A 26,304-nucleotide genomic window follows, 5' to 3' on the forward strand; every position below is an offset into this window, starting at 1 on the left:
CGTTTTTGTCACTCTACTCATCCATCTAAGCATTTTCATTTCTACTACATGCAATCGTAATTCCTGTTTCTTTTTAATATCCAACATTCAGTTTCATATATCGTAATTGGTCTTATGGTTGTTTTATAGAATTTTACTTACAGCCTCATTGGAACTTTTCTCTCACAAAGCACACCACTCGATTTTTTTTATTTTATCTTTACAGCTCTAATTCCACTTCATGTATGCATCTTCATTTATTTCACCATTCCTCTTTAATACCAATTCTATTACTTTTTGCAATTATTTCACCATTCAAAGATATTATTTTATTTGTAGTATGTAACTCCATATTAAAATGAACATTCCAAATACTCTGTTTTTGTTCTGTTATTGTTTTTTCCCTTATAAAATGCCTGTTTTTTTTTTCAATACTCTTCGATCAAGTATCGATGTAGATTTTATTGTGGCTTATAAGGTTCTTGTTTAAATTTTTTTTTTTTATTTTGCAACTCGGTAACAGGGTCGTTATAACCTGGCGGCGACATATATTGCCCAATAGCCGTAAAACTTGTCTGGTAGCTTAGGATCATTCTTACAGAGCCAGTTTTATTAAATCTTCAAATTCTTTAAATTGAAAAAATTGTGGCTTAGCCTTTTTATTGCCTCGAGCTCTTCAATTGTTTTTTGTTGTCCTTCAATGTTGTTTCCACGGACACAAGAAAGCATTTAGTATTTTCGTAAGACTCATTATAACTATTTAATAACAAAATAAAACGTAATGTAACCTAACCTAATCTATTCTAATCTAATCTGACCTAGTCATAGAGATATAATAACAAATAGACTGACTGCTGCAATACAGTTACTTCCCCCAGTGCGACAGAGAAAACTGAAGCAAAGCACTAGCTGCATTTCTTTCTAATGGGCCGGGTTTATCGACCATGTGACCTTTTCACTAGTCGTTTAGGTCAGGAGGTCGATAAACCAATTTAGAAAAAACTACAGGGTTTTCTTTACGTCAGATCTCTTTGTCGCACTGGGGGAACGGCACTGTACTGCACCGCTCAGTCTATTTGTATTATATGTCTATGAACCTAGTCCGATTAAAACTAAAATTTTTAAATTATATAACAAATTAATATAACCAATGAAATATAAACTCACACCCACTATTCCCTTGGAATGATATTCGAGGATAATATTCTCCCAGGAAACAAATAATTTTTAAAACTGTGGTCATATTGGTTCACAAAACTGTACAGTACACATATGCATGTTGTTGACAGCAGCTATCGTACAGTGTGTCAATTTTAAAACTTACAATGGGCTATATCTCACCAACAAAAGCTGATATCGAAAAATACTACCGTTTCTAGGATAGTAAGAAGGAACTAAAATGACTTGAAATAGAACTCATCTTCATCAACCCCCTAGGCCTCACCCATCATAACCAAAAAGTTGATATTGCAAACCTCTACTTGTGATACCTCATTAAAAAGACTATAAATAATGCTATATAATCGTATTATTCATAATAATTATACAGTGTGAAGCTATAATTGTGAAACTTTGGCTTAAATGGAAAATCTAGTGAGATTTTTGTTGAACTACAAATTTGTTAAAAATGTCAATTAAGTAAATGTTCAAAGTGGATTCTGTTATTTTGTAAACAATAATAGAGCCTATTTTTAATAAGCGTATAATAATAATAAGCGTATTAATAATAATAATTTAATAGCGTGAAATGCTTGCGTAATTCTTTCTCTCAGTTTCCCAAGTGACGCAGGTTGAGTTTTATAAACAACTGACTTGGCGTAACCCCATAGAAAAAAATCAGGTGGAGGTAAGAGGAGGTGCTCCATCTTGTTGGAAGTGCAGCAAATCTTCGTCTATAGCTAGATTGCCTTGATCGTCCCTTTGATTTTCTAATCCATGCACAATTAAAGGTTCGATGGTGTTCTCCAGCCTATCGAGATAAATGTCGCCACTTAAATTGACTGGTATGAACAAGGGGCCAATTATAGCATCGCCTAATATTCCTGTCCAAATATTCAGTTTTTAAGGGCATTGAGTGTGACCTTCCCTGAATCGATGCGGGTTCGCATCACTCCAGTACCGACAGTTTTGTGTATTAACATTACCATTCAGCGGAAAAGTACATTCATCAGTAGTGTTGGTCAAAATCGGTCTTGGTCTTGCAGTCTTGGTCTTGTTCTTGCGTTTTTGCAAGACCAAGACCAAGACCAAGACCGCCGAATTTTAGCAAGACCAAGACCAAGACTGACCGTGCAAGATTTAAGCAAGAACAAGACTGAGCCTGCGAGACTCTTGCGTCTTGCAGTTAGTACTGAGTGTGGTTTTAGCGAGTATAGTAGTTCGGGTATATGCTTAAAGACTCTATAAGACGCAAAAAAATATGTAATAAAAATTTGAAAAACTGGACTTATGCGCATACAAACAATACCATAAACATACATAACTCAGAGATCATAATTACAATGTAAAAATAAAATATTTTGTACATTCTTTTCCAACAGACGACTTCTTCGCTCTGAAATTAATTGTCCATATTTTGAGAATAGCCGCCCTCTAATCATAAAAATAATCTTGCATTGCGACGCCGACAGTAATATCGTATCGATAATAATTCAATTTTTTTTATCATTATAATTTAGTCTGGAGGAATCTAAATAAACAAATCTTATCGGCCTAGGACTATAAATTGTTTCCGCTGAGTGTGCGATGAGATCATTCGGTTAAACAAAATTTGCAGAAAGAACGCGACTACGGCTAATATTTAAAAGTAACGAGACAAATTAATAACAGATAATGTAACGACGGGGAAAATATTGCTGGCAAACTAAAAAAGAAAGAAAGGACTCATTGTTTTATTGTGCGGAGTGACCTGAACATCCAGGATTGAGCTTAGAAAATTGTTTTAGACGTTTTCATGAATAAATTGAAAATTAGGTAATTAGTTTGTTTTCTTGATGTTGTTGCTATTTAATAATTACTTATGTTAGTTATCTAGGTTCATAATTATATTTTTTCTCAATCAGATTATTATTTTTTTTAAATTCAACCAACACATTTTCTGCCCTTGTGACCAAATTAATTTTTGTTGTACGAATATTTATTATAAATAACTTTTTAAAGGGTTACTTTAAAATAATTAGTTTACACGAATACATCTTAGTGGCCCACTGATTTCTCTTCAAAAAAGCGACGGAGCTGAACGTGTTAAGTAGGATCTCTTTAATTTAAAATAACTTATTTTGATTACCACTGTTTTTTTAACTATTCTTTATTTTTTCACGTTAGTTTTTTATATAAAAGTAGAGATAAGATTGGTAAAAACATTTATTTTGCTTTAATAAGTGGATTATAGTTTTGTTATCTTATCACCTAAAAAATCTGTGCCCTTAATACATGTATGTGGATTTTTTGGCCATCATGTCCATCAATCCTTTTCTAGGCAGATAATGTTCTTTAAAATACAGGCATGTTTATGTCATTAATTTACTTTATTTGTATTTTAACCATGTTTTAGCACATGTAAGCCTAGTAAATGCAAACATTTATTAAGAAACAGATTGACTTCCGTGGGGCCTGGTAGATAGCTGAGTTAGTTAGAGCATAGGCACGGATAGCTTAGATCGTGCCTTCAAACCCCACCCGGTGTCAGTTGCTTAAGACATTTATGAATTTGGTTAGTCTTTATTATGGCTATGTTAATTCAAGCTTCAAATGTAGTTACTCTGTTACGTTGTTCTAAGATCTAAAGTAACGTTTAATAAATAGCAATAGGCTAATGGGTAACTGCAAGACTTGCAAGACTCTTGCTGCAAGACCAAGACCAAGACCAAGACCGGGAGTGCAATACCAAGACCAAGACCAAGACCAGGTGCATTGGCGCAAGACCAAGACCAGGACTGTCTAAGTCTCGTCTTGTTCTTGCATTTGGGCAACACTATTCATCAGTGAAACATATTTTTTTAACATTCTCGGCTCAACGCGAATTTTTTAGTTATGAGTTTACAAAACTCAATTCATCGGTCTTGATCATCATCGCCTAGTTCTTGAAGAAGTTGTGTTTTGTACTGGTGAAGCTTATGTAATTTCAACACCTTTCTAACCAAATCATGTGAAAACCGTCATTGCAGATATTTGACGTATTAATGCAGTAGAATCTATTGTAAAATTTCCAAGGACCTCAATATTGGAATGCTTCATTCAGTAATCTTGAAGTATCCCTTTTTTATTTTGCACTGATCCCGTTTCTCTAAACTTTTCTAAATCGCAAATGTACACGTGACTTACATTTTTGCTTGGATGCCTTTCATAAAATATTTTATCTGTTCGTAAATAACATTGGTTCTGGGAGATGAATGACAATACCGATCATACAAATAATGAAAACTAATGACATTAATAAAATTCTTAAATAAACCAAAGATTATTGAATCTGACAGAACCCAAAAAACAGATGTTTTCTACTTGTTTTGCAAAAACGGCAAATTAAGTTTTTATTTAACAAAAAAAAATTCCAACGGGCACTTATCATTAAAAATAATAGTTTGGGCATTACAAATACAGAAGTCATAGCAAGTCGGCTGATATTAACACCCTGTATAATTATTAAACAATAATTATACATAGTCATTTACAGAATAAACAAAAACCTCATTAAGTTTTCCATTTAAGCTAAAGTTTTACAATTATTATTTCAACCTGTATAATTATTATTTATACCACTGGATAGCATTTTTTATTACAAGTAGGTGTTTGCAATTTAAACTTTTTTGATTGTGATGGGTGGGGCCTAGGGGATGGGGGTGAGTTCTCTTTTATGTCATTTTAGTTCCCCCTTACTATCCTAGAAATATTTCGTGAAATATAACCCATTGTAAGTTTTAAAGTTGACACACTGTATAAGATTTTTAAACAGTTAATAATGTTTCTATTGTAACGAACCTATTATTCATCGACATTTACCAAGCCGTCCCTGTCTAAGTTTTATTATTTTTTGTATAGTTTACATCTAACGGGTTTTTCCAATAACATAATCTTGTTTTGATCTTATTTTAAATAATAATATGTAAATTGACTAACCGCTGAATGTATAGAATTCCCAACAAGAGAAAAAGCACATATAAGTATATAAAATGCATCACTAACATTTATTTTAAACTATTTTGTAATAATTGTTTTCTGAACATACTTTTATGACTAAAATGTTTCACCTGAGAATCTTTATTTTGGTTGGTGTTCTGATATGCTGTATTGGTGTAATGGGGCAAGAAGAATGTAGGTATTTTTACATGTTTGTTAGCTTTCTTGTAACTTTATATATAATAGTACATTTTATGAATTTGCGACTTTATTGTATTAGGGATGAAAGCTTTGGCCTAAACATTCCGTTGTGCTGAGAAAGTTTATAGTTAAAAATTATATTAGTATATATTTAAAAAAATTCGGTTAATATCGTTCAATCGGGTAATATCGACAATGGAGATGGGTAATATCGATCACAGATAGACAAGTTCAATGGTTAAGTTTACTTAAGTTTAAGTATAAAATACATATTTCTTTAGTTACCTACATTTACAGTTTGAGCAAATATAAAGAGTAGCAGTATCCGCTTCCGTGCAGTCTGCACGAGCCCAGAGACCACAGAGATCTCTACCATAATTCCTTTGATGCAAACTCAGAACATATTGCACATAGTTTGCTTTCCCGTGTTTGGTGTGCTTTCACGCCATAAGTCTTCTTCTTGACTAATTTTTATGTTTTTATCTTAGTAGCTCCAATTGTTCGTTTCACTTTCTCAACCTTATTCTTTTTTTGCTTTTTTGTTCCTTATTTTCTAATCGTTCTTTTAATGGTGTTGATGTTAAAATGGTCGAGTGTTGAGTTCGTATGCTTCTAGTTTTTGTATAACTACTGACTGGTAGTGCCGGTAGAGGGCGTAGTTCACTGAAAGATAAATGAGATAAGCTCTCATTTTTTAGCTGTACAGATTTATCCTTAACGTCGCTCAGATCAATGTCTGAAAGGTGCTGTTTTTGGTCTCAGTGTTTTTATTTTGGACTCCACTGGGCCCGGGTAGTTCATCTAGGGGAACTGCTGTTAAAGATGGTGTTTAGTGGGTATCGGGCAGAGAAGACACATTATCTTGATATTGTTCAACTACTGGTATAGATATTAATTTTTCTTCACACAAAACATCGGGATTGAAGAAAAGGATCCCGGTGGTTCGAAAATCATTTACAGCCTTCTCAACAGAAGCAACCCTATTAAAGGCATTTTTAACAAGTCTCGCAATGTCTATTGTATTGATTTTCTCATATTTTTTTGTTTTATATACTTGTTTTATATCACATTCTTGGTAGTAAGCTGTTTTAAATGCCGAAAAAAACGTGATATCTAGAGGCTGGAGACGGTGGGAGGTGTGCGGTGGCAGCGAAAGGAAATTTATTCCGGTGTCGGGACGAAAATTGTAGGAAGCCAGACTTGAATGCGTTGTGTGGTTATCTAGCACAAAAAAAAGTGGATGGTCTTTAGAAGCATTAATATGCCACTGAAAATATTTCAGCCATTTCAAGAAAAGTTGTTCCGATATCTACCCTGATTTGGAACATCAGTATATTACCCAATAGGACCGTTTTTGTCCAAACATTCTTTCATCCGATTTTTGTATCCGAAAGTAACAAATATTTTTGAAAAATGTAAACGCAGAATGCAAAATTACACTATTAACGAAAGTCCCTTAGAATAAATAAAAAGTTATTTTAAATAAGATATTTGCAATTAAAAATCACACTTAATTATCTCTTCTTTGTCACTGATGTACGTGTTAAAACGGTGGTAAAGGTCCATCATTTACTTTCTCTTTCTTAAAATACTCTAAATTCCTCTATAAAAACCTTTGCAAAAATCTATATTAAATGATAATATTTTCAGATGAGAAGTGTATCACAAAAACTGACCATGAAGGCATTTGTATTACTTCACATCAATGTAAATTTGCAATAGAAAATATTCTTAAAGGTATCGATATGGAAGACATATGTAACCAAACTAAAAATTTCGAACAAATTGTGTGTTGTTTAGATGATCCTATATACCTTCCACAAGTAATTTCTGCACCATTAGAAAAGGACAACATAAACAAAAGAATTGGACCACGTCCTGGGGACATAGCCAATAAAAGTAGGTAAAATAACTATTAAAGTTTACTTGATAAATGTTTTATAATTAAAGCCTATAGTCAATTAACAATTAACAAAACGTTATAACCACATAAACTTTAGTAATCATCTACTTGGACAGTCACAGATTTATTATTTCTAATATATATTATTAGGTATATATATATAATATAGATATTATTTCTAATAAAAATATATATCCAAAAACATTTTGGATATATAACTTTACTCACCAGATTAACCATCTTATAGTAAATTTCATGATTTTGGACTTCTAGGGGCTTGTATTAAGCACTTCATTTAAAGCTCATTCTAAATTAATTATAGTCGGAGTTTGTTGCATTTTATCTTTGACTGTGCTATTTAATTTGCCGTGGGTTAAGATATCATGCCATCCGCACACATATCTTCCTATTGATGACCAAATTCCACAAAAGAAGAACAGTTAGAGGAACATTTACTCTCAAATTTGTTCCAAATGCTTTACTTTTGGATAATATTCGAAAAAATTAAAAATTTACCATTTTTTGACATTAATTTGTTAATAACTAATTAGTCCAAAAAATCGACTGCAGGAAACATATTATAGGTTTTTATTACAGAGGTACACACTAGTAAAAACAACTGTCATTTGTCTGGCCGGATCAGTGTCACGAAAAAATTCTTATTTCCCTGGTCTACTATATCCAAAAATGCACCTAGTGTCAGTTTTTTGTTTTACAGAACGTACTCGGTCCTTTGTACGAGATAATGCAGTGCCATTTCACGTTTCTAACGTTCTCTACACTGGGCCGCTTGAATCCAGTTTCCCGCTATTCTTTTTACGTCGTGGGTCCATCTAGTTGGTGATTATCTTGATTTTTTACTTTGTGTGAGTTCTCTTCTCATTATCTTTAAACCTCTGTTTTTTGACGTGACAACGTCTTAAATTAGGTTGTGGCTCGGAGTCATTCATGAAAAAGTGTAACGCCCGCTCACGTCTGTTACAGTGAGTCACCGAACGAGAGAGAGGCCCGCCGGACCGGCGAATGCCTTGCGTCTCTCTCCCACTCAAACATGATCGGTCCGCTGCGCGCGCAGCACTAGAGAATTAGGCGCGTTGAATCGGTGCGTGCTTCCGTGCTTGTGTCTCTGTCTTTCTCGAGCGTTCTTGGCGTTCAAGACACATTACAGCAGAAACACTTCCTTTCATTTCATATTTCTCCTATCATCGTCCTATCCTCAACAAAATCACTCAAATAGAAATTAGTTAAGTTTAAGTTTACATATACAATGTTTTAGTAAACAAAATATATTTCTATAGTTAAAATTTGTGCAATTCTTATTTTCATTCAATTCCTTGTTCCTATTGTGCAATTTAATAATATTCATATCAATAAATATTCTACCGAGAAAAAGACGTTGTCACGTAAAATCTTCGCCCATAAAACCGACTTTACAGGCAACCGATTTTTTTTAGATCTTTTTTAATTTCTGCTAAAGGTCTGTTATTTAGTTTTCTATATTCTTCTTTGTTTCTCTTTTCCTCATTGGTTAGGTTTTGTTGTATTTTTATTAGAGCTTTTGTACTTCTCCTGCCAAATTTGACTTGTGCTTTTTAACCAAGTCTGTTACTAGTTTATTGTGATCGTTGATCTTTGGAATTATTACACTGTAGATTTTCGTTACCAGCCAGAAGCATTCATTTTTTATGTATGCTTATGGTTGGTTTGGTGGATTCCAAACTATGCGCCTGCAACTATTTATTATCTTTGCTTTGTCTGCTATAGCTTTTACTGAACTGTGGTCGTTACTCTAACTCTGAATGGTTTGTGATCGTTTCTTCCTGATAGTTTATTGCATACAATTACATATTAAATTATTAGTTTTTTGTCTGTTATTAGTCACTTTTAGTTCGTCATTTAGATTTTATATTCCGTTTTTTTCTTAAAAAAGGTGTGCATTGCATGCCACAAGGGAAAGTTAGTCAGAATTTCACCTCCTTTGTTTCTTAGTCTGATTTCAAAAACTCCGATTACCACTACTTTTTCTTTCCGAGTTTGTCGGTAAAATCTCACATTATCAAATTTTAATGGTCAGTTCTTGTTATAAATTATAAAATTTTCAAGATTCATTTGGACTTCGATATATTTTGGCACATATGCTTTTTATAATAGATAGAATTGTCATTGTGTTTTGTGACTACATTAATCTCCAGAAAGTTATTTCGTATCATATTGCTTTGGTTTTAGTTTGTCTCTTTCTGATAATATTATACTGATAAACAGATCAAGAAATAACAACGATAAAAATATGTATAGGAGATGAAAAATTCACAATAGCAAAATAGCAAAGAATATATAATAAGAGATAAAAGTATACTGAAATAAACCACCCATTGACCACCTATTCATTGATAAAAACAACTTTTCCAAAAAGTTTTCAACTGTTCCAGAAAATCTTTTACATATTCTTCATGTTTTCTAAATATTTTCTTTACCAGTATTTAAACGTACGTATAAATTATCTTATTTTTATATTTAACTGCTTTTAGTGTGCAAGGTATACAGTAGGTATGCTTACGAAGAAACGTTAATGACTGCTTTTGGAGAATCTCATCAGTATCTCGATTGTGAAATATACAATAATGAACTTATTGTTACTCCACAGTTTTCAAAGCTAAAAGAATTTCCTCATATGGTAAGTATCATTAAAGATTTGTTTATAATTACTGTTTGGAAAAGTTGTTTAGTGCTTATGTGAATATTTTATTACTATCATTTTGTATTCTCGTTTTAAAATAATTTCATATAAATATAATGTCGAATTTTTACAATAATTGTATATTATACAACATGTAAACTTTTTAAATTTTATTAAAATCTATAAAAATAATAATATTAAAATTATTTTATTCAACTTGAAAAATATTATTTACATTTTACAAATAAATCTGTTCCGCGTACTGTACCAGTTTTTTTTAAATTGAATTTGCTTTGAACTCTGGTGTCGTATAAAGCTACCCATCACATATTATTGTTTTAAAAATTTTAAGGTACAAATTGGATATGGCTTATCTTCTAATATAAAATGGGGGTGTGCCGGTTCTCTTATCAGTGAAAATTATATTCTGACTGCAACAAAATGCATAAGAAATCCATTACAGTAAGTATTTTAGAATAATATAAATTAATCGTTTTAAAGTAAGTAATAGATTAACAAATAAGGAATGGTTTGAACATGTGAGTCCATCTCAACGATGGTTGTAGAAATTAATTTTAGAAAATCTATTTAATTAATCCTAGGACGAGCGATTTTGACCACTACACTAATATAATATCTAAATGACATGTCTTAATATTTCTATGTCAAAAATAGTCATTCAAATCCCTTATTTGGGTATTTTAAGATTCAGATGCCGTATATTAAATGTATGAAATGCCACGTTTTCAAATTCATGAATTTAAAAAATGGACTAAAAACCGACACTTGGAAGCTCTATACCTCAGGAACAATTGATTTTTGAGTCTTGGGGAATTAACATTTTTGATAAATGCCCTTTCGGGATAACATTACAAAACGTTTTCGGACTAATAACTCTATCATCTGTACAATTACCAGGTATACATGAGTAAAGCCAATAAATATGTGGGTAAAAAAACTGTAAATGATGTTAACCTTGTTAATTAATACATATTTTATTTAAAAATTTTATTTAAAAAATTTCCTTTATAAAAGGTATAATAATAGCAACCCTATCAGGCTACATCAAAGAAAGTTTTCGGAATAACTATTCCATCATTAGTGCTATCTGGATTTTTGAAGCCACTCAATATATGGGTAAAAACCCTTTAAATGTAATTTGAATAACTTTGAGTTACATCTTTGATATTTAAAAACTATGACGTTTAAAGTAAGTTCCTAGTCCTTAGATGAAGTGTCTGTGAGGATTTTGAGAACAGTTTCTATTAACAAGTCTACTATACTACTAGTCTATTAGACTATTTATAGCTGTTTTGCATTTTTTTACTGAACATAAGCTTTGAACGACGTAAAAAAAGTTTTGCGCCTTAAAGGGTTAAAAGGGATTATGATAGGCCGTCCATAATATTTGTTTAACGTTTTTTTTTTTATTTTCAAAAAAACTTTGCCAAGTGCTCATAGAATAATAGCATAAGAAATATTTAAGAGGGCGATAAATTAATCTACTGTGTGTTTTACAAAATTTGTATAGTAAAAATAAAATTAATAAACTGTATCATATTGGTTTTGTAACACGTTAAGTAGTTATTTGATGAATAATTCATTTTAAAATTTCATCATTTTTAGCGGAGATGCAAAATTCGTGAGAGCAGGTGATTTTCGTGTGGAGCAGACAGAACAAAATGGTTTTTATTTGCAAATTAGGGAAATCGCTGAAACAATATTCCCCTCCAATTTGTATTTTTCCGAAAATCAAAGTTTAGTATTGTTAAAAGTCAAAACAAATTTTAAGTTAAATGGTTATATACGACCAGCTTGTCTCTACACTAACAATGACATTTCTCAGGGTAAACTCATAACGGCAGGTTGGAAGCTTACAGAATATGGTGAGAAAGAAAATCAACAGTTAAATAGGGTATACGTGCAACCTCTACCGGAAGATAAATGCAGCGATAACGATATTGCTGGTATTAAAGAAAATAATTCGATCTGTACTAAAGCAGATACTAATGGTCATTATGGAAATATTTGCACTGTAAGTAGTTTTTTATTATATTGGTTATTATTAAACTATGCAAATGTACATGTCTCCTAGTATCGAATAATGGGTAACAATAAATTGACTTAAATGTATTTTTTAGTGTTTTCTATTCGATGTATTCTGCACGTTAATCCAGCTGATTCTGGATTCCTGACGCCCTTCGGTAATATGATAACTAACAAGAGGTTTTCATTGGGAACTATAATGTAAACCTGTTACTCTTTTTTCTGTAATATAAGTCTCCGTGCTTCAAATTTTGGCCTCCTCCTCACGTTGTACAGGTAGTTTAGTTTTCGTTTCTTTACAATGTTTACTGGTCTACTGTCTCTTTTTAGTCTTTTGTACTTGTATCTCCTGCATACGATTTCTTCCACCTTAAAACAGTTTTCTAAAGTACTCCTTCAATCTTATTGTTGGATAAATAATATGTTACTATTACTGTGTTCATCATTTACGTATTTAACATTTTTTACTCATTGCGGGGATTGCTCTTAGCTTTGATGCATATTTGTGATACCGAATTTTGCTTTTATTTCTTTTGTCTCTCTATATTGTCTTTTCTTGGTATGCAGATCGGTAGAATCCCATGGGAATTAAACACTGAAAAGTTATAGCACTACTAAAACCGGCCGATCCAGCTAACCACCTAAAAACTATTGACCGATTGCTCTGTTGTGTAAAACGTACGAACTATGTACTTAAAAGACTAATTTTTAAGAGTATAATTATCAAAGCCATTTTAATCGAACAAGCAGGTTTTAGACGAAATTCAGATTGCACCGTCCACATATTATCTCTTTGTACTTCTGGTGTAGATACTTACTAATGTTTAATTACAAAAAAGTTACAAAACAGACCTCTGCAGTTGTACGGGCATTTACAAAGAATGTTGCACTGGGACCCGCCGGAACGAAGACACAGAGGAAGATCTGCTGCAAGATGAAAAACATACATAGAAAATGCAACGATCGATAAAGATCTTAGAGAAGAAGACAGGATAAATACAGTGCTGTGGAGGATAAAACGGTGAACTCATAATAAGACAATCCGAAGAAGAAGAAGACTTCCATAGAAGCTAACTTTTATGGAAAACCAAAGAGTTCTGCTACTTTCACACTGTTTTGTTTAAAACTTAGAGGTCGCTGGTTAAATGATTTAGAATAATAACAAAAAAAAATGCAATATTTTGATTGTGAATAAATTAGCAATTAATTTGAATATTACAAAAATTAGCTAGTTTAACTCATTACTTTTATCTGTGCAAAGAAAAAACACTTACCTTTGAAATGTTGGTGTATTAATCGTAGCAGGCAGTAGAACGGTAGCTGCGCATCGCGATGCAAAGGGATGCCAAGGCACGATAGGACGTAACCAATAAACTAGACATTCTTTTCTCTTAACAGTTTTACGAGTTTCTGATGTCGTACTCTATTAAAATCTTTTTGATAATCTATAAAGCAGACATAGAGATTATGGTTTATATCTAGTCGTCTTTGCACAAGAACGTTAAAAGCGGACAGAGTCTCTCTCGTTCCTAGTCCTCCTCTGAATCCAAATTGGGTGTCATCTATATATTGTTTTATTTTTTTTTTGTATATTCTTTCATGTACTATTTTGAGAAATATCTAAGTGTGTGACCTATTAAGAAAATTGTTCTGTACTGGGAGCATGCTGTCGCATGTACTGACTTTGTTAGTGTTACAAACGTGGACAATCTTCGAGTATTCTGTTGCTGTTTTTTATTAAATACTATTTTTTTAATTAATATTACCCATTTTTAACTAAAGCATTTTATAACATAATTACGTTTTAGGTGGATGTCGGTGGACCTCTTCTGCAGTTTCATCCAATTTACACAGACGTTAAATGCATGCACGACATCGTAGGAGTCAAATTGGACGATACAGAATGTAAAAATGGTGAAAGTGGCATAAACATATATGCCAAAGTGTATAATTATATCAAGTGGATTGAGGATACTGCATGGCAAAATGTTACCATATAAATCAGTACTTAAGAATTTGCGGAAATTATTTGTGAACTACTTTTATCAATATTTTTTGAATATGTTCCTTTAGTTTAAAAACTCTGTATAGAGTATACAGAATAAAAAAACTATGTGAAAGGTATTATATAAAAATCTTCTAGATTATTTTATTTTCACATAAGATATTTCAAAATTTCCTTCGTATTCTGGATTTTTTTTATTTAGTTAAGAACTTCACATGTTTGTTGAAAATCTGCCTCGTTTTGGTGGTTTTAGTATAGAGAATAATATTTTTAATAATTGGCTGTTGCTTTACTCCAACTTCAAATTTATCGAAACCATATCACTAACGTGACATATTCTTCTGATGATCCATTTTATAAATCTTACACTTTACTAAGTAAAAATAATATAACTATTATCAACTATAAAGACAAATATTTGACAGAGTGTGGTTAGTGAAACATCTCTGACACAAGATAACGGTCATCTGTTAATAGTCGAGGTCAAAAGTCAAAGAATGTTAAAATGTCTCCTTTTTTACTGGTGGCTCTCTAGAGTAACCAGATTTATAGTTGGTTTTCTTATCCTCCTCTATCTTTTCTCCTTCGTAGGGATGTAGTAGCGTCATGTAATTTGTTTGACTATTGCTGTTAAATTATCTCTCTCCTCTGCATGTTGTTTTGCTTCGGAGAATGAGTAATCAGCCATGTCCTTTATTTGGTCCCACCATAGTACTGGATATCTTCCTCTGGATTTTTCACCCGCTACGTTACCTTCAACTATCATTCGCTCTATGCCTTTTCTTCTTCTAGTTATATGTCCAAAATATCAGTATATTTTGGTTGATAGCTGTGATGAGTTTAGTTTTTACGTTAACTTCTGCTAGAATTGAGTTATTTGTGCGATGTGCAAAGGTATACGCAACATTCTACGGTAGACTTACATTTCAAATGCCACTATACACTTTGAATCGGCTTTTTTTATTGTCCAAGTTTCTGAAGCATAGGTGCTAATAGAAAATATCAATGCCCGAACAAGGCGTAATTTTGTGTATTTTGTGATGTCACTTTTCTTTCAAATTTTTGTGAGTTTGGCTGTTGCCGATCTGGCCATTGTGATGCGTCGACTGATCTCGTCTTCGCATTCTCCACTGTTAGTTATAAAGGAGCCTAAGTAATTAAAATGCCTGACCACTTCGTAACCTGCCATGTTTCATATATCTGCTTGGTTGTTTTTGATTATATCGATGACCATCACTTTGGTTTTCTGCATATTTATTTTCAAACCATATTCCGTACTGACCGTGCCTCGAGTATTCATAATTTGTTCCAGTTCTTCTGGTAATGATGCCAATATAACAGTTTCATTAGCATAACGTTACGCTAACTCTTACATTAGCAGTATTATTTACATATACTTTTTGTAATAAATAGATAAGGTGTTCTGGCGTACCCATTTCTTTAAGTATATGCCACATTTTATCCCATTTTACGGTATCGAGGGCCTTGGAATATTTAACAAAGCATAAATACGTTTCGGGATTTTTCGATATTTTGACGAATATTAAGAATATGTTCTCTTGTTTCTTCTACCTGATTTTTCTTATACCTTTTTTATTTCCGTATTTCAGTACCACAGTTATTGAATAAAATCTTAGTGATTTATGTTTATATCAGGATATTATATGGTATTTGGTTGTCTTTGTTATACATCACTCCAAATCAAAAGCAATTAGTAATAAATCGTTTTTATTTCATTAGACTATTTATAAATAAATTATATTCTATTCCAGTTAGACCTCCCTTTACATTATTTTCTACATTACTCTACCCAATACAAGTATGAAAAATATACATTTATAATATTGTTCTTTACAGTCTAATCAAAAATATCTCTTACATTTATTAGCTAATCAAAGACTCACTGTTGATCGAAAAAATCAACGTTTTTAAGTAAATATTATGGAAAAAATAGGAATATTAGATTGCAGGTAACAACAAAATTGATTTAGTAAACTTTGGTTAAAGTATGGGTGAAACATATTTAAGATGTGGTGCAGATACAACTTTAGCACCCAAAAAATACTTTTTAACTTTATAAACGACATAATTTTTTTGTTATTTTTGTTTCAATATATGTTTTATTCCAATTTCTTTTGATTTTATTTATTTATTAATTTTTTGTTTTGTTTGTTTTTTATTATTTTTCTTCTAAAAACAGTTTGCGCTAAAGTTTTCTATTCACAAAATATTCTGTTTAATCATTATTCTTTAATTAAAATTTTTGGTTATTTCGAGTTTATTCCCATTTATTCTGTGCATACCACCCATATTAATATCCCGTACGCTAGCTTCCTTCTACTTCCAACTAGCTACAAAGTTTTTTGTATGTTGGCAATCCTACTCGTCATGTTAAGTTTCAAATCAAAATATTTAAAGGAGGTAGACTTTTTTTATGTATCTCGTTTATATATTTTGTAAACTATAATTTTTTTTCAGAAATCCATTTTATTGTTGAATTTTTTCTTGTTATTCGCATTTGATAATTTTCTTATAATTTTTTTAAATACTTTTCTAACCTAATTTTCCTTTATACGCCCATACTTTGGATTTTTGCACCGATAATGTAACTTTGGAAAAGTTGGGCTAGGCTTTCATATAATTCTGATGTGCCGTAGTTTATTAGTTCAGCAGCGATGTTTCCTGGACCTCTTACCCAAAAGAACCTTTTACCAATATTCTTGATTATTTCCTTGCCTTGGATTTGTTCATTTCTTTTGATAATTTCTTATCAGCCCCTTCTTAACACCTCGTTTCTTGTAGCATCTTTGGTAATTTCAAACGATTTTTCTGGGATAATTTTGCTTAGTCTCCATCCCTAATAATGTTATTTGGCTCCTGCCAGAATGCACTAGGAGATGGCTGCGTGACGTCATAGGTGAAAAATATCATATTTTATTAACCCTATCGTGCGTTATAATCAGACCAATAGGATTTAAGATACATATCTAATGCCCTTATGACATGATGTTTGATTTTTCTATACCGTTTAATTTTATTTGTTAAATCCTGTCACGTGACACATCGTTGTTCGCGCGTGTAATATCTGCCATGTGCACATTTATTGAATTTGCTTTTATTTAGCTGCTTAGCATAATTAACGATACCTTGAGGTGTGAAAATGAAATAATTTTTAATGAAATACAATATGAAAAGTTCAACGTCCCAATGATACACAAAACAGAAACATTGCCACTGTTAACATTGATGAAATGATCCAAAAAGAGATTATTGAAAACAGCGACGACAAGGACTATAATGGAGAAAAAACGAAATAAGACAATTCCATTGAAAATAGCAACCAGTGTGAGATTGCTAACGTCAACAGCCTGAATAAAACTGGAAGTCGCATTTCAAGAAAACGTAGTTGTTTAAGAAGAAGGATTGGCCTCACCTATGTTGGTTACAAAAGAACGCGCAAAGGAAAAGTGCCTCGTAAAACTACTAGAACTCCAAGAAAAATTAAAGAATGCCGCACTTATAACGTTACTGGGGAAAATCAGAAAAGCAAGTACATAAAGAGAATTTTTCAGAAGAGAACTTCTGAAAATGATCGTAGACAAATATTTCAACAATTTTGGAAATTTAATACATGGGGGGAAAACAGGCTTACGTAAAAGGCCGAATAGCCACTAGAGATATTAAAAAAAGAAGAAAACAAGTCGATAATAAAACAAAGAAGAATGCAGGTCATGACATTTATTTGCCAAGCAACGAAGGCCAAAAATTCAAAATTGGCAGAACGATTTTGATTAATACCCTGGATTTGCGTCGTGATACGTTCAATAGATGGAATCAGATTTCTAGTATCCTTCCCATGAACACGAATGACAATCTCGAAGACTCAAAAGAAGAACTTAATCAGATAGATCTACCATCTGCTAAACGAAAGAAAAATTCTATTGTGCATGACAAGATTCGAGAATGGCTAAGTTTTTTACCAAAAGTTCCCAGCCATTACTGCAAGTCCTCCTGCACAAAGACTTATGTGAAATCTACTTTTAGGTCTATATGCCATATATACTCTGTTTATGAAGAATAGTGCAAAGAGAACGAATTTAAGCCTGGGTCTAGAAAGCTTTCCACTGGTGTTTTGAAAGAATAAAATATCGCAATTAATAAGCCCATGAAAGATCAGTGTGATCTATACTGCTCAAAAGCTAGGTCGTTAGATGAAAATATATTTCAAAAGCGTATTAAAATGAAAGATGAAGCTAGAGCTGGAGCTAGATTAGAAACTGGTGCTCGCTGCGTGTACTTCTCAGTCCAAAAACTCTGGCATCTAAGATGTACTATAAGCAAAAGTTACAAATCCATAATTATTTTTAGCATTTTCGAAATAAATGATAGTAATGTTACCCTGTATATATGGCATGAGGTTAATGATGGCGTAATCAGTAATGAACTCACTTCTTGCATAAATCATTTTATCTCAAACTTAGTTGGAGGCTATAAACATGTAACCTTAATTTCAGATGGTTGTAATTATCAAAATCGAAATAAACTTTTAGCTTCTGTCTTAAGTGATACTGCAAAATCTAGGAATATTATTATTAAACAATTATACCTGGAAAAGGGGCATACTATGATGCAAGCAGATTCTGATCATTCCACTCTTGAACGCTACTGTCAGCCTCCCATTAACTCTCCAGCGGATTACATACCCCGCATGAGAGCAACTAGGCCAAAGAAACCATACCATATTATTCCGTTGAATTATACTTTTTTTTTCAATTATGAAGCACTTCCAAGTACACTACCTTCACTCGGACCCTGTAAAAAGGTAGGAGACCCTATTATCACCGAAATTCGTGGTCTAAAATACTTGCATAATGGAGAGATGCAGTTTCGACTCCGCCATAATGAACTATGGGACAGCTTACCTCATAGACAAAAAAGGTTCAATGAATATCCAAAATCATTGTATTCCTCCCTACGTCCTATCGCAAAAGCTAAATACGATCATCTCATGGACTTGAAGTTAGTGATAGAACCAGACCACCACGCGTTTTATGACGAGTTACCGTACGTACCAGATAAAGAAAAAAAAACTAAAACATATTAATCTGTAGAATTTTTTCTTTGTTTGTAATACTGTTCTATACCTTTATTTTTATCAATTTCTATTTACTCAGGCTAATAAAATCCTTAGATATGTTCCATAACTATAATTACCTAATTTTGCATCAAACATTAGTAAATTTCGTAAATGGGCTAAATTTATCATTGACAGTTTCCAAATTCTTTAAATCTGCATAGATCAACGCTTTTGTGTTTGACTAATATCTGCCAAGTGGCATTATTTGAACTAGTAACATCTGCCATGTGTCAAATTAACCTATTTTTAGCTAAAATTATTATAAAACTATCATTTAACCATTATTTACGATCCCCACATTGTATTAACATATGCAAATAGTATGAACAGCAAATAAAATAAGAGCTAACGGGTTTGAATAAAAAGTTGAACAGTTTTTTCCCTCTCCTGTAAAATTTGGGGTTCAGCACATAACAGATATTACACGCGCAACGACGACATGTTTAGCAGTTTGGATGCTACATGCTCCAACCTCTCTACCCTTTATTATTTACTTCTTAAGTTACCTTATTTCCTCTCATAATACGTCACAATCTGATGGGCTATTCTACCACCGCCATAAAAGAGTCAAAAATAACCAGATTGAACCTTAGAATTATCCTCAAAATTTCCTCAGAATCAGGGAAAGATTGAATTAATTTAATCTTGTAAAATTAATGATAAATGCTTTATTTTTATCCAGATCTCGTTATCAAATATTATTGTGAGGTCCTATTAGTACTATCTAATTACTTACGTTATTTTTCTTATGTTCGCGTTATAATAACAAATAATAATTTGTTTCATAGAACGAGATATTTTTATACTCCTTAAAGCATTTGGATTTTTCTTGCACATAGTTTTATTTCGTCGGGGCAGGAGCATTGAGAATGGTTTTTTTTATGCTTTCATTTAGCCGTAGTTTGCATAATCTGACAGAAACTTGACTAAAAGTTATAACTTGTTTTTTAACTTTTTATTTATTAACAAGTCTACACTCGTAATATATTATTATCCTTACTTATAGTTTATTCGTCTTCCGGGTTTGGACCGTGTCATTTGTGAGTGACCCAAAAGTGGGTTCATCTCGACGTTTCGCTACAATTGTATGTAGCTTCTTCAGGAGAACAAAAAAAGGAAAAAGAAAACAAAAGACAGGAAGATGGGTAGTTAGCAACGGTAACTCAGTTACTCAACGCAACCAGAGGCGAATACTAACTACCAAGATGGGCATTTGGTCACAGTAACTCAACTACTCAACGCAGCCAGAGGTGAAAACCAAATGCCAGGACAGGGATTCACGTCCAACAGCTCAGAACACTAACGCGTCGAGAGGCGCCTGAGTGAATCCCGCCTCTCGACGCGTTAGTGTTCTGAGCTGTTGGACGTGAATCCCTGTCCTGGCATTTGGTTTTCACCTCTGGCTGCGTTAAGTAGTTGAGTTACTGTGACCAAATGCCCATCTTGGTAGTTAGTATTCGCCTCTGGTTGCGTTGAGTAACTGAGTTACCGTTGCTAACTACCCATCTTCCTGTCTTTTGTTTTCTTTTTCCTTTTTTTGTTCTCCTGAAGAAGCTGCATACAATTGTAGCGAAACGTCGAGATGAACCCACTTTTGGGTCACTCACAAATGACACGGTCCAAACCCGGAAGACGAATAAACTATAATTCTGACTCTGGCCGTGGAAGCCTACGATTTCATTATTATCCTTACTGTTAAATAATATAAGGATATATTAACACATAATAATATTCAGTTATTTCATTTTAAATAAATTTACCTTTATTTGGTTTTCATATGATGGGGTTTTACGTATTCAAGCGCTTTGGAAAAATCCCAAAAAGCATGAATTATCTTATTAATATAATATATAAATATTAACATTTGACCCAGGTTATGCCAACAATTCACTAATTTGTGATTGGTTTCTTGGCATAAATATTGGACTTAATGGCGAAACAAACCAATAATATCAAACGATTATAAACCAATAAAGTGGATGTTTATATACCGTTGTTTTAGATAGCCATCTTTTACAAAATCAGGAGGTCTTTTCACAAACCATTTAACAACAAGACAACAGTACACACTTTGTAAATAATTTGATTTTAAATGGCGAAAGCAAAAAGTGGCATTATTTTCAATATAAATCAGTGATTTTATCAAAGATAGGAATCTTAATATTTAATCATTCTCTATCAAAGTTACTTAGTTGACTTTTGAGTAAATCCTGTACATATTTTTGATCTTTATCACGATTTTAATGTTATTGTCTTCAAAAAGAATCGATTGATCACATATACCTGGTAAATTAGATTTTTTCAAAGCGGTGACTAGACAAGAAAACATATTGGCAAAGATATCTAATGAAAGTTTTTAATGCTGGAGAATAAAGAAAAGTAGAAGGAAAACCGAAAATACGAGAGAGAGAGAGAGAGAGAGAGAGCAATGCATAAGTGGCAAGTATAATTAACGGATAGAAACATAAGGAGTGTATTAAAGTTGCATATATTGTAGATTAGAAATCTATAAGATCTGTTGTATTTACTCTGCTTTCAGTTCAAAATTTTCGGGCTTTTAAGAAAGCCTGTTGCTCTAATTTGTCAACTTTATAGAAATAATATCCAAACGAACAGTGCTTGGAGACAAATAAAGTTATTTTCCAAAGCTCTAAGAGTATTTTTGCGTAGCAAGTAATAAATAGTGACGCAAAGAAGTAACACAGGTCATTAAAAAACTTAAAAATAATAAGGCACAAGGCAGCAATGGTATACATAAAAAAGAAGCGTTGTACAAGCTAATCAAGGTATTTGACGAGAAGAAACAATGTCAGATGAATAAAAAGAAGTTATTATACCAATCTCTAAAAAATTAAACAACAAGCACTGTATCTCGCTCCTAAATATAACCTACACATTCCTTGCAAACATCCTGCTAGAAAGTACCGAAACATTGGGCTGCTCTATTATTAACCAGATATTTACAATAAAACAGATATTGGCAAAATCCTAGAAGTCATCAGATATTTATAGATTTTAAACAGGCATTTCATAAAACATGCAGGGTTAGACTGTTGACAGCTATACAATAACTTGGTTTATCAAAAAAAAAAACTAGTGAACTTAATAAGAATGTGTATAAAAGAGTTATGATGTACGGTGAGAGTTTGATAACGATACTCGAAGACATTTGAAATAAACAATTAATTAAAACAGGGGGATTCACTTTTACCACAACTCTTCAACTTAGCTCTTAAAAACATAAGCAGAAGTGCCAAAATCGATAAACTGACCACAGTATTCCCTCGAGACGGACCAAAATTACTGTTGAAATTTGAATTTGATCTAGTAGGAAACACCAGATTCAAATTGAAGGAGACTTTGTTTAAGTTTAAAAAGAAAGTAGAGAAGATGTGATTCCTAATCAATAAAAACAAAATTTATTATATGCATATGAGCCGTAATAGCCGAAACAGAGATAGGTATAATCTGACACAACATCACCATCGATGACTTTAACTTTGAGCGCGTCAAAGAATTTAAGTATCTTGGAACAACAATAACTAAAGACAATAATGGATCACAAGAAATTAACAAAGGGATACAAGTCGGTCACAGATGTCTTTATGTTCTTCAAGACCTTTTAAAGTCGAAACAAATAACAACACATACAAAGATACAACTATATAAAACAGTCATACTACCCGTAGTGATATATAATAGCGAAACGTGGATAAACACAAAAGCAAACAAAGAGCGACTACGTGTTTGGGAAAGAAAAATCCTAAGGGAGATCTTAGGAGCTATGTTAATGGAGCAGCAGAACAATATAGAATAAGAACTAAGAAAGAGCTCGAGGAACTAGATTCAGACGCTAACATAATAAAAGAAATGAATCCCAAAATTCCAGTAGTGAGGACATCTCAAAAGACACTTTGATGAAATAAAAGTAGGGCTGGTATAGGAAAAAGCCGCAAGGGAAGAAAGGAGACCTTAAATCTCTGGACGTGGAGACTTGGATGGAGGTTGCTTAAGACAGGAAGCAATGAAAGAATGTTGCCAAGTTGGCTAGAACCCATGAAGGTTTGTACTACAGAGTAAGTAAGTTAGCAGTAAGTTGTAATATCTGAGAGCGATGACTTTTTGTGCATTACAAAGCACGGTGGCGCTTCAGTTACAATAAAAATCAAAAAAATTCTAATTTAACTAAAAACCACAGTGTCTGTGGAGAAAATCAAATACAGGTTGCTTGTTTTGATAAATCAGAACACACCTTTTTACTTGAAATGTAGGTCTGGGCAATTTTCTGAGTAGGATGCCCCATTTTTCCATTTTCTCACTATTTATTAGTAACTCGTTAATATCTTGATATCCATAAAAAAGTTATATGGTTATGCTTCATCAATTGATTAAAGCACTATGTCCAATTTTAAGCTTTTAAATACTTAAACATTTCATTCTTACCCTAACCGTTATTGACGTGACAACGTCTTAAATTAGGTTGTGGCTCGGAGTCATTCATGAAAAAGTGTAACGCCCGCTCACGTCTGTTACAGTGAGTCACCGAACGAGAGAGAGGCCCGCCGGACCGGCGAATGCCTTGCGTCTCTCTCCCACTCAAACATGATCGGTCCGCTGCGCGCGCAGTACTAGAGAATTAAGCGCGTTGAATCGGTGCGTGCTTCCGTGCTTGTGTCTCTATCTTTCTCGAGCGTTCTTGGCGTTCAAGACACATTACAGCAGAAACACTTCCTTTCATTTCATATTTCTCCTATCATCGTCCTATCCTCAACAAAATCACTCAAATAGAAATTAGTTAAGTTTAAGTTTACATGTACAATGTTTTAGTAAACAAAATATATTTCTATAGTTAAAATTTGTGCAATTCTTATTTTCATTCAATTCCTTGTTCCTATTGTGCAATTTAATAATATTCATATCAATAAATATTCTACCGAGAAAAAGACGTTGTCACTTGACGACTTTACAGACAACCGATTTTTTTTATCGAATTTTTTTTTTTAAAACCTCCAACCATTTACTCCCGTCATTGAGTATAGCTTAAAATACTGAGGTCCTATTAGCCAAAATGCACTTTCTAGATCAATTCTGCTCAAATATTAATGTTAGAAATTAGGAGTGTCCTGATTAGGGACAATTTTAATGGAAATTTCTTCTTATAAAGCTTTAATTAGAGGATAGAACGATTGGACTGAGTCGGCTCAGTCTGAGCCATAAATGTGATAATGGCATCCTTCCTCTTAGTAAATACGTGAAAAGATGGTGACCGAAAGACGAGGAGAACCTCAGAGATCACCGAAACATAGTGTTTGAAGTAGCAACTGAAAATTTAGAAATATTGCAAAGTAAAATATTGGTAAAAAGTATGAAATATTAATACAGAAGATATCGGTGTTTTGGAAGAGCAATTTTAGCGAAAAATAGTAAGTTGGATCTGAGACAGAATACTGCGGATGTTTTCAATAAAATAATTATTACTAGATATGACTACGATTTTATTATAATTCATTTATAATACAAGGAAATATTAAAGTACGAAAATATCGAGGGTGTGGAAAATAAAGAAAAATCTTTTATGTAAAATTTAAGCGGGTAATTTTGGTGTATAATAAACGAACTATTTGAATATTTTTAAACCAAAGTAACTAAAAATTTTTATACAATAGATGGGAGTTCTTGATTATCTGTCAACTTTTGCGAAGGGATTACATAGGAATAACAAAAATCTGTAGAAAAGGTCTGTAGGGGGGTCCATCAATAATGTATTCTAGCTCCAAGCATGTTTAACTTCTATCAAGATTATGTAATGAGAAAACACTGAACAAAGGGAAGGGCGATATCTCTATCGCAGAAAAACATATCTCAAAACTTAGATATGCAGATGATACATGAAAGCAATAGAGTTAGAAAAACTTTGGAAATATCACTCCTTGTCGAAGAACACCAAAATGAGATTACGCTCCCTAATTTGTTCTATATTTAGTTACAGGTGCAAAACATGCACAATGAAATCGGGCGATAGGAAAAGAATTAATGCCTTTAAAATATTGTGCTGAACGAAAATGTTTCGGATTTCATAAGTTTCCCATGTCTGTGACCGTTCTTCTTTATCACTAGTAAGTGTGTTGCTCTCTTCTACTCTCATAATTAACGATTGTAACTTATAATATATGATAAAATCGCAATGAGGATAGACGTGGACAAGGACGTAGAAAATGATCGTGGCTTACGAACATACGAGATTGTATGTTTGGGTTCAAACGGTTTGCTGAAGAAGGTCCTATGTATAGAAAAATTTGCTTAAATGTTTACAGATCTTCTATAAAAGAAAGAGAAGAGTAGTTGTGCAAAAGTTAGGACAAATTTGTTTTCATTTGCATAACTTTTTTATCAGACTTACGTTTAAAAGTTTTATGGCATTTTGATTTAACTTTATCTAGTTTAAGTAAATTGGTGTTTGCTTACTGATATAGATAAACCATTGCAGGTAAAAAATATTATATTAAAATTAATATTAATCTTTATTCAACATGTACAACAAAAGCAACATTTAACATACGTGTATGCATAGAAGAACTTTTCAATATCATCTCAGTATTTGTTGCAGCTAATTGAAATAAAAACACCTTTAAACAGTCTTTTATCTTTTGAATATCTCATTTTAAAATCACTTTGTACTGTGATATTATACTCATATGTCAACTATGTAACCTGTTACATCTCAAATCTTCTTATAAACCCTTTTTAATTCAAGCTTCATTCCTTTAACAATCATTTACCCCCCATGTCAGTGTATTCTTGAGGATCTTCGTTACTTGGAGTCTTCAATTTCCTGGGCACCTTGATGGGCGTTTCATAGCCCTCTGTATTAGTTATTTTATCATCAGCAATTTTCTCTAATTCTTCGTTCAGTTCTGTTTCTCTAATTTTGCATTTTTCTAAGGATTCGGTTCTGGACAGGTAGTTCAGTGGATTGATTTCGGAAGATGTGTCATCCAGGTTACTTTCTGAAACACAAAAATAAAACTTTTATTACAGACCCAACTTTAACAAGTTTTTTGTGTAATATATTATATATATATATATATATATATATATATATATATATATATAACTAAGATAATTTGGCTTTATTTGCAGCAGCAAAACATTTTTTTTGTTATTTGAGCCTATACTAAAAGCTTTTTTATAATATGTTTTCATTTGGTTAAGCCTTGTTAAATCCTCATCATCATATAAAT

At 32.5% G+C, this 26,304-nt stretch overlaps 2 protein-coding genes across 3 annotated transcripts in view; one reads left to right on the top strand and one right to left on the bottom strand.

Moving 5' to 3' along the window:
* The first annotated feature begins 2,749 nt into the window (after positions 1-2,749).
* LOC140441461 (serine protease snk-like) lies at positions 2,750-14,016 on the top strand. Of its 2 annotated transcripts, none has more exons than XM_072532197.1 (6): positions 2,750-2,952; positions 6,946-7,194; positions 9,727-9,872; positions 10,228-10,337; positions 11,502-11,910; positions 13,730-14,016. In XM_072532197.1, exons 2-6 carry the CDS (start codon positions 7,041-7,043, stop codon positions 13,919-13,921), a joined length of 1,011 nt encoding a protein of 336 aa, XP_072388298.1. In that variant the 5' UTR covers positions 2,750-2,952; positions 6,946-7,040; the 3' UTR covers positions 13,922-14,016. The 2 variants fall into 2 exon arrangements, with proteins under 2 accessions (XP_072388298.1, XP_072388297.1); XM_072532196.1 differs by lacking the exon at positions 2,750-2,952 and adding an exon at positions 5,093-5,289.
* Positions 14,017-20,362: 6,346 nt separating this feature from the next.
* The window catches only part of Ret (protein kinase receptor Ret oncogene), a 195,896-nt gene continuing 189,954 nt past the window's right edge, over positions 20,363-26,304 (bottom strand). Inside the window, exon 19 of the mRNA XM_072532195.1 lies at positions 20,363-26,070. Coding sequence (XP_072388296.1) covers positions 25,835-26,070 — 236 coding nt within the window. The 3' untranslated portion in view covers positions 20,363-25,834. The remainder of the gene's footprint in view (positions 26,071-26,304) is intronic.

This window comes from Diabrotica undecimpunctata, chromosome 5, assembly GCF_040954645.1.
Source record: "Diabrotica undecimpunctata isolate CICGRU chromosome 5, icDiaUnde3, whole genome shotgun sequence".
NCBI lineage: Eukaryota > Metazoa > Arthropoda > Insecta > Coleoptera > Chrysomelidae > Diabrotica > Diabrotica undecimpunctata.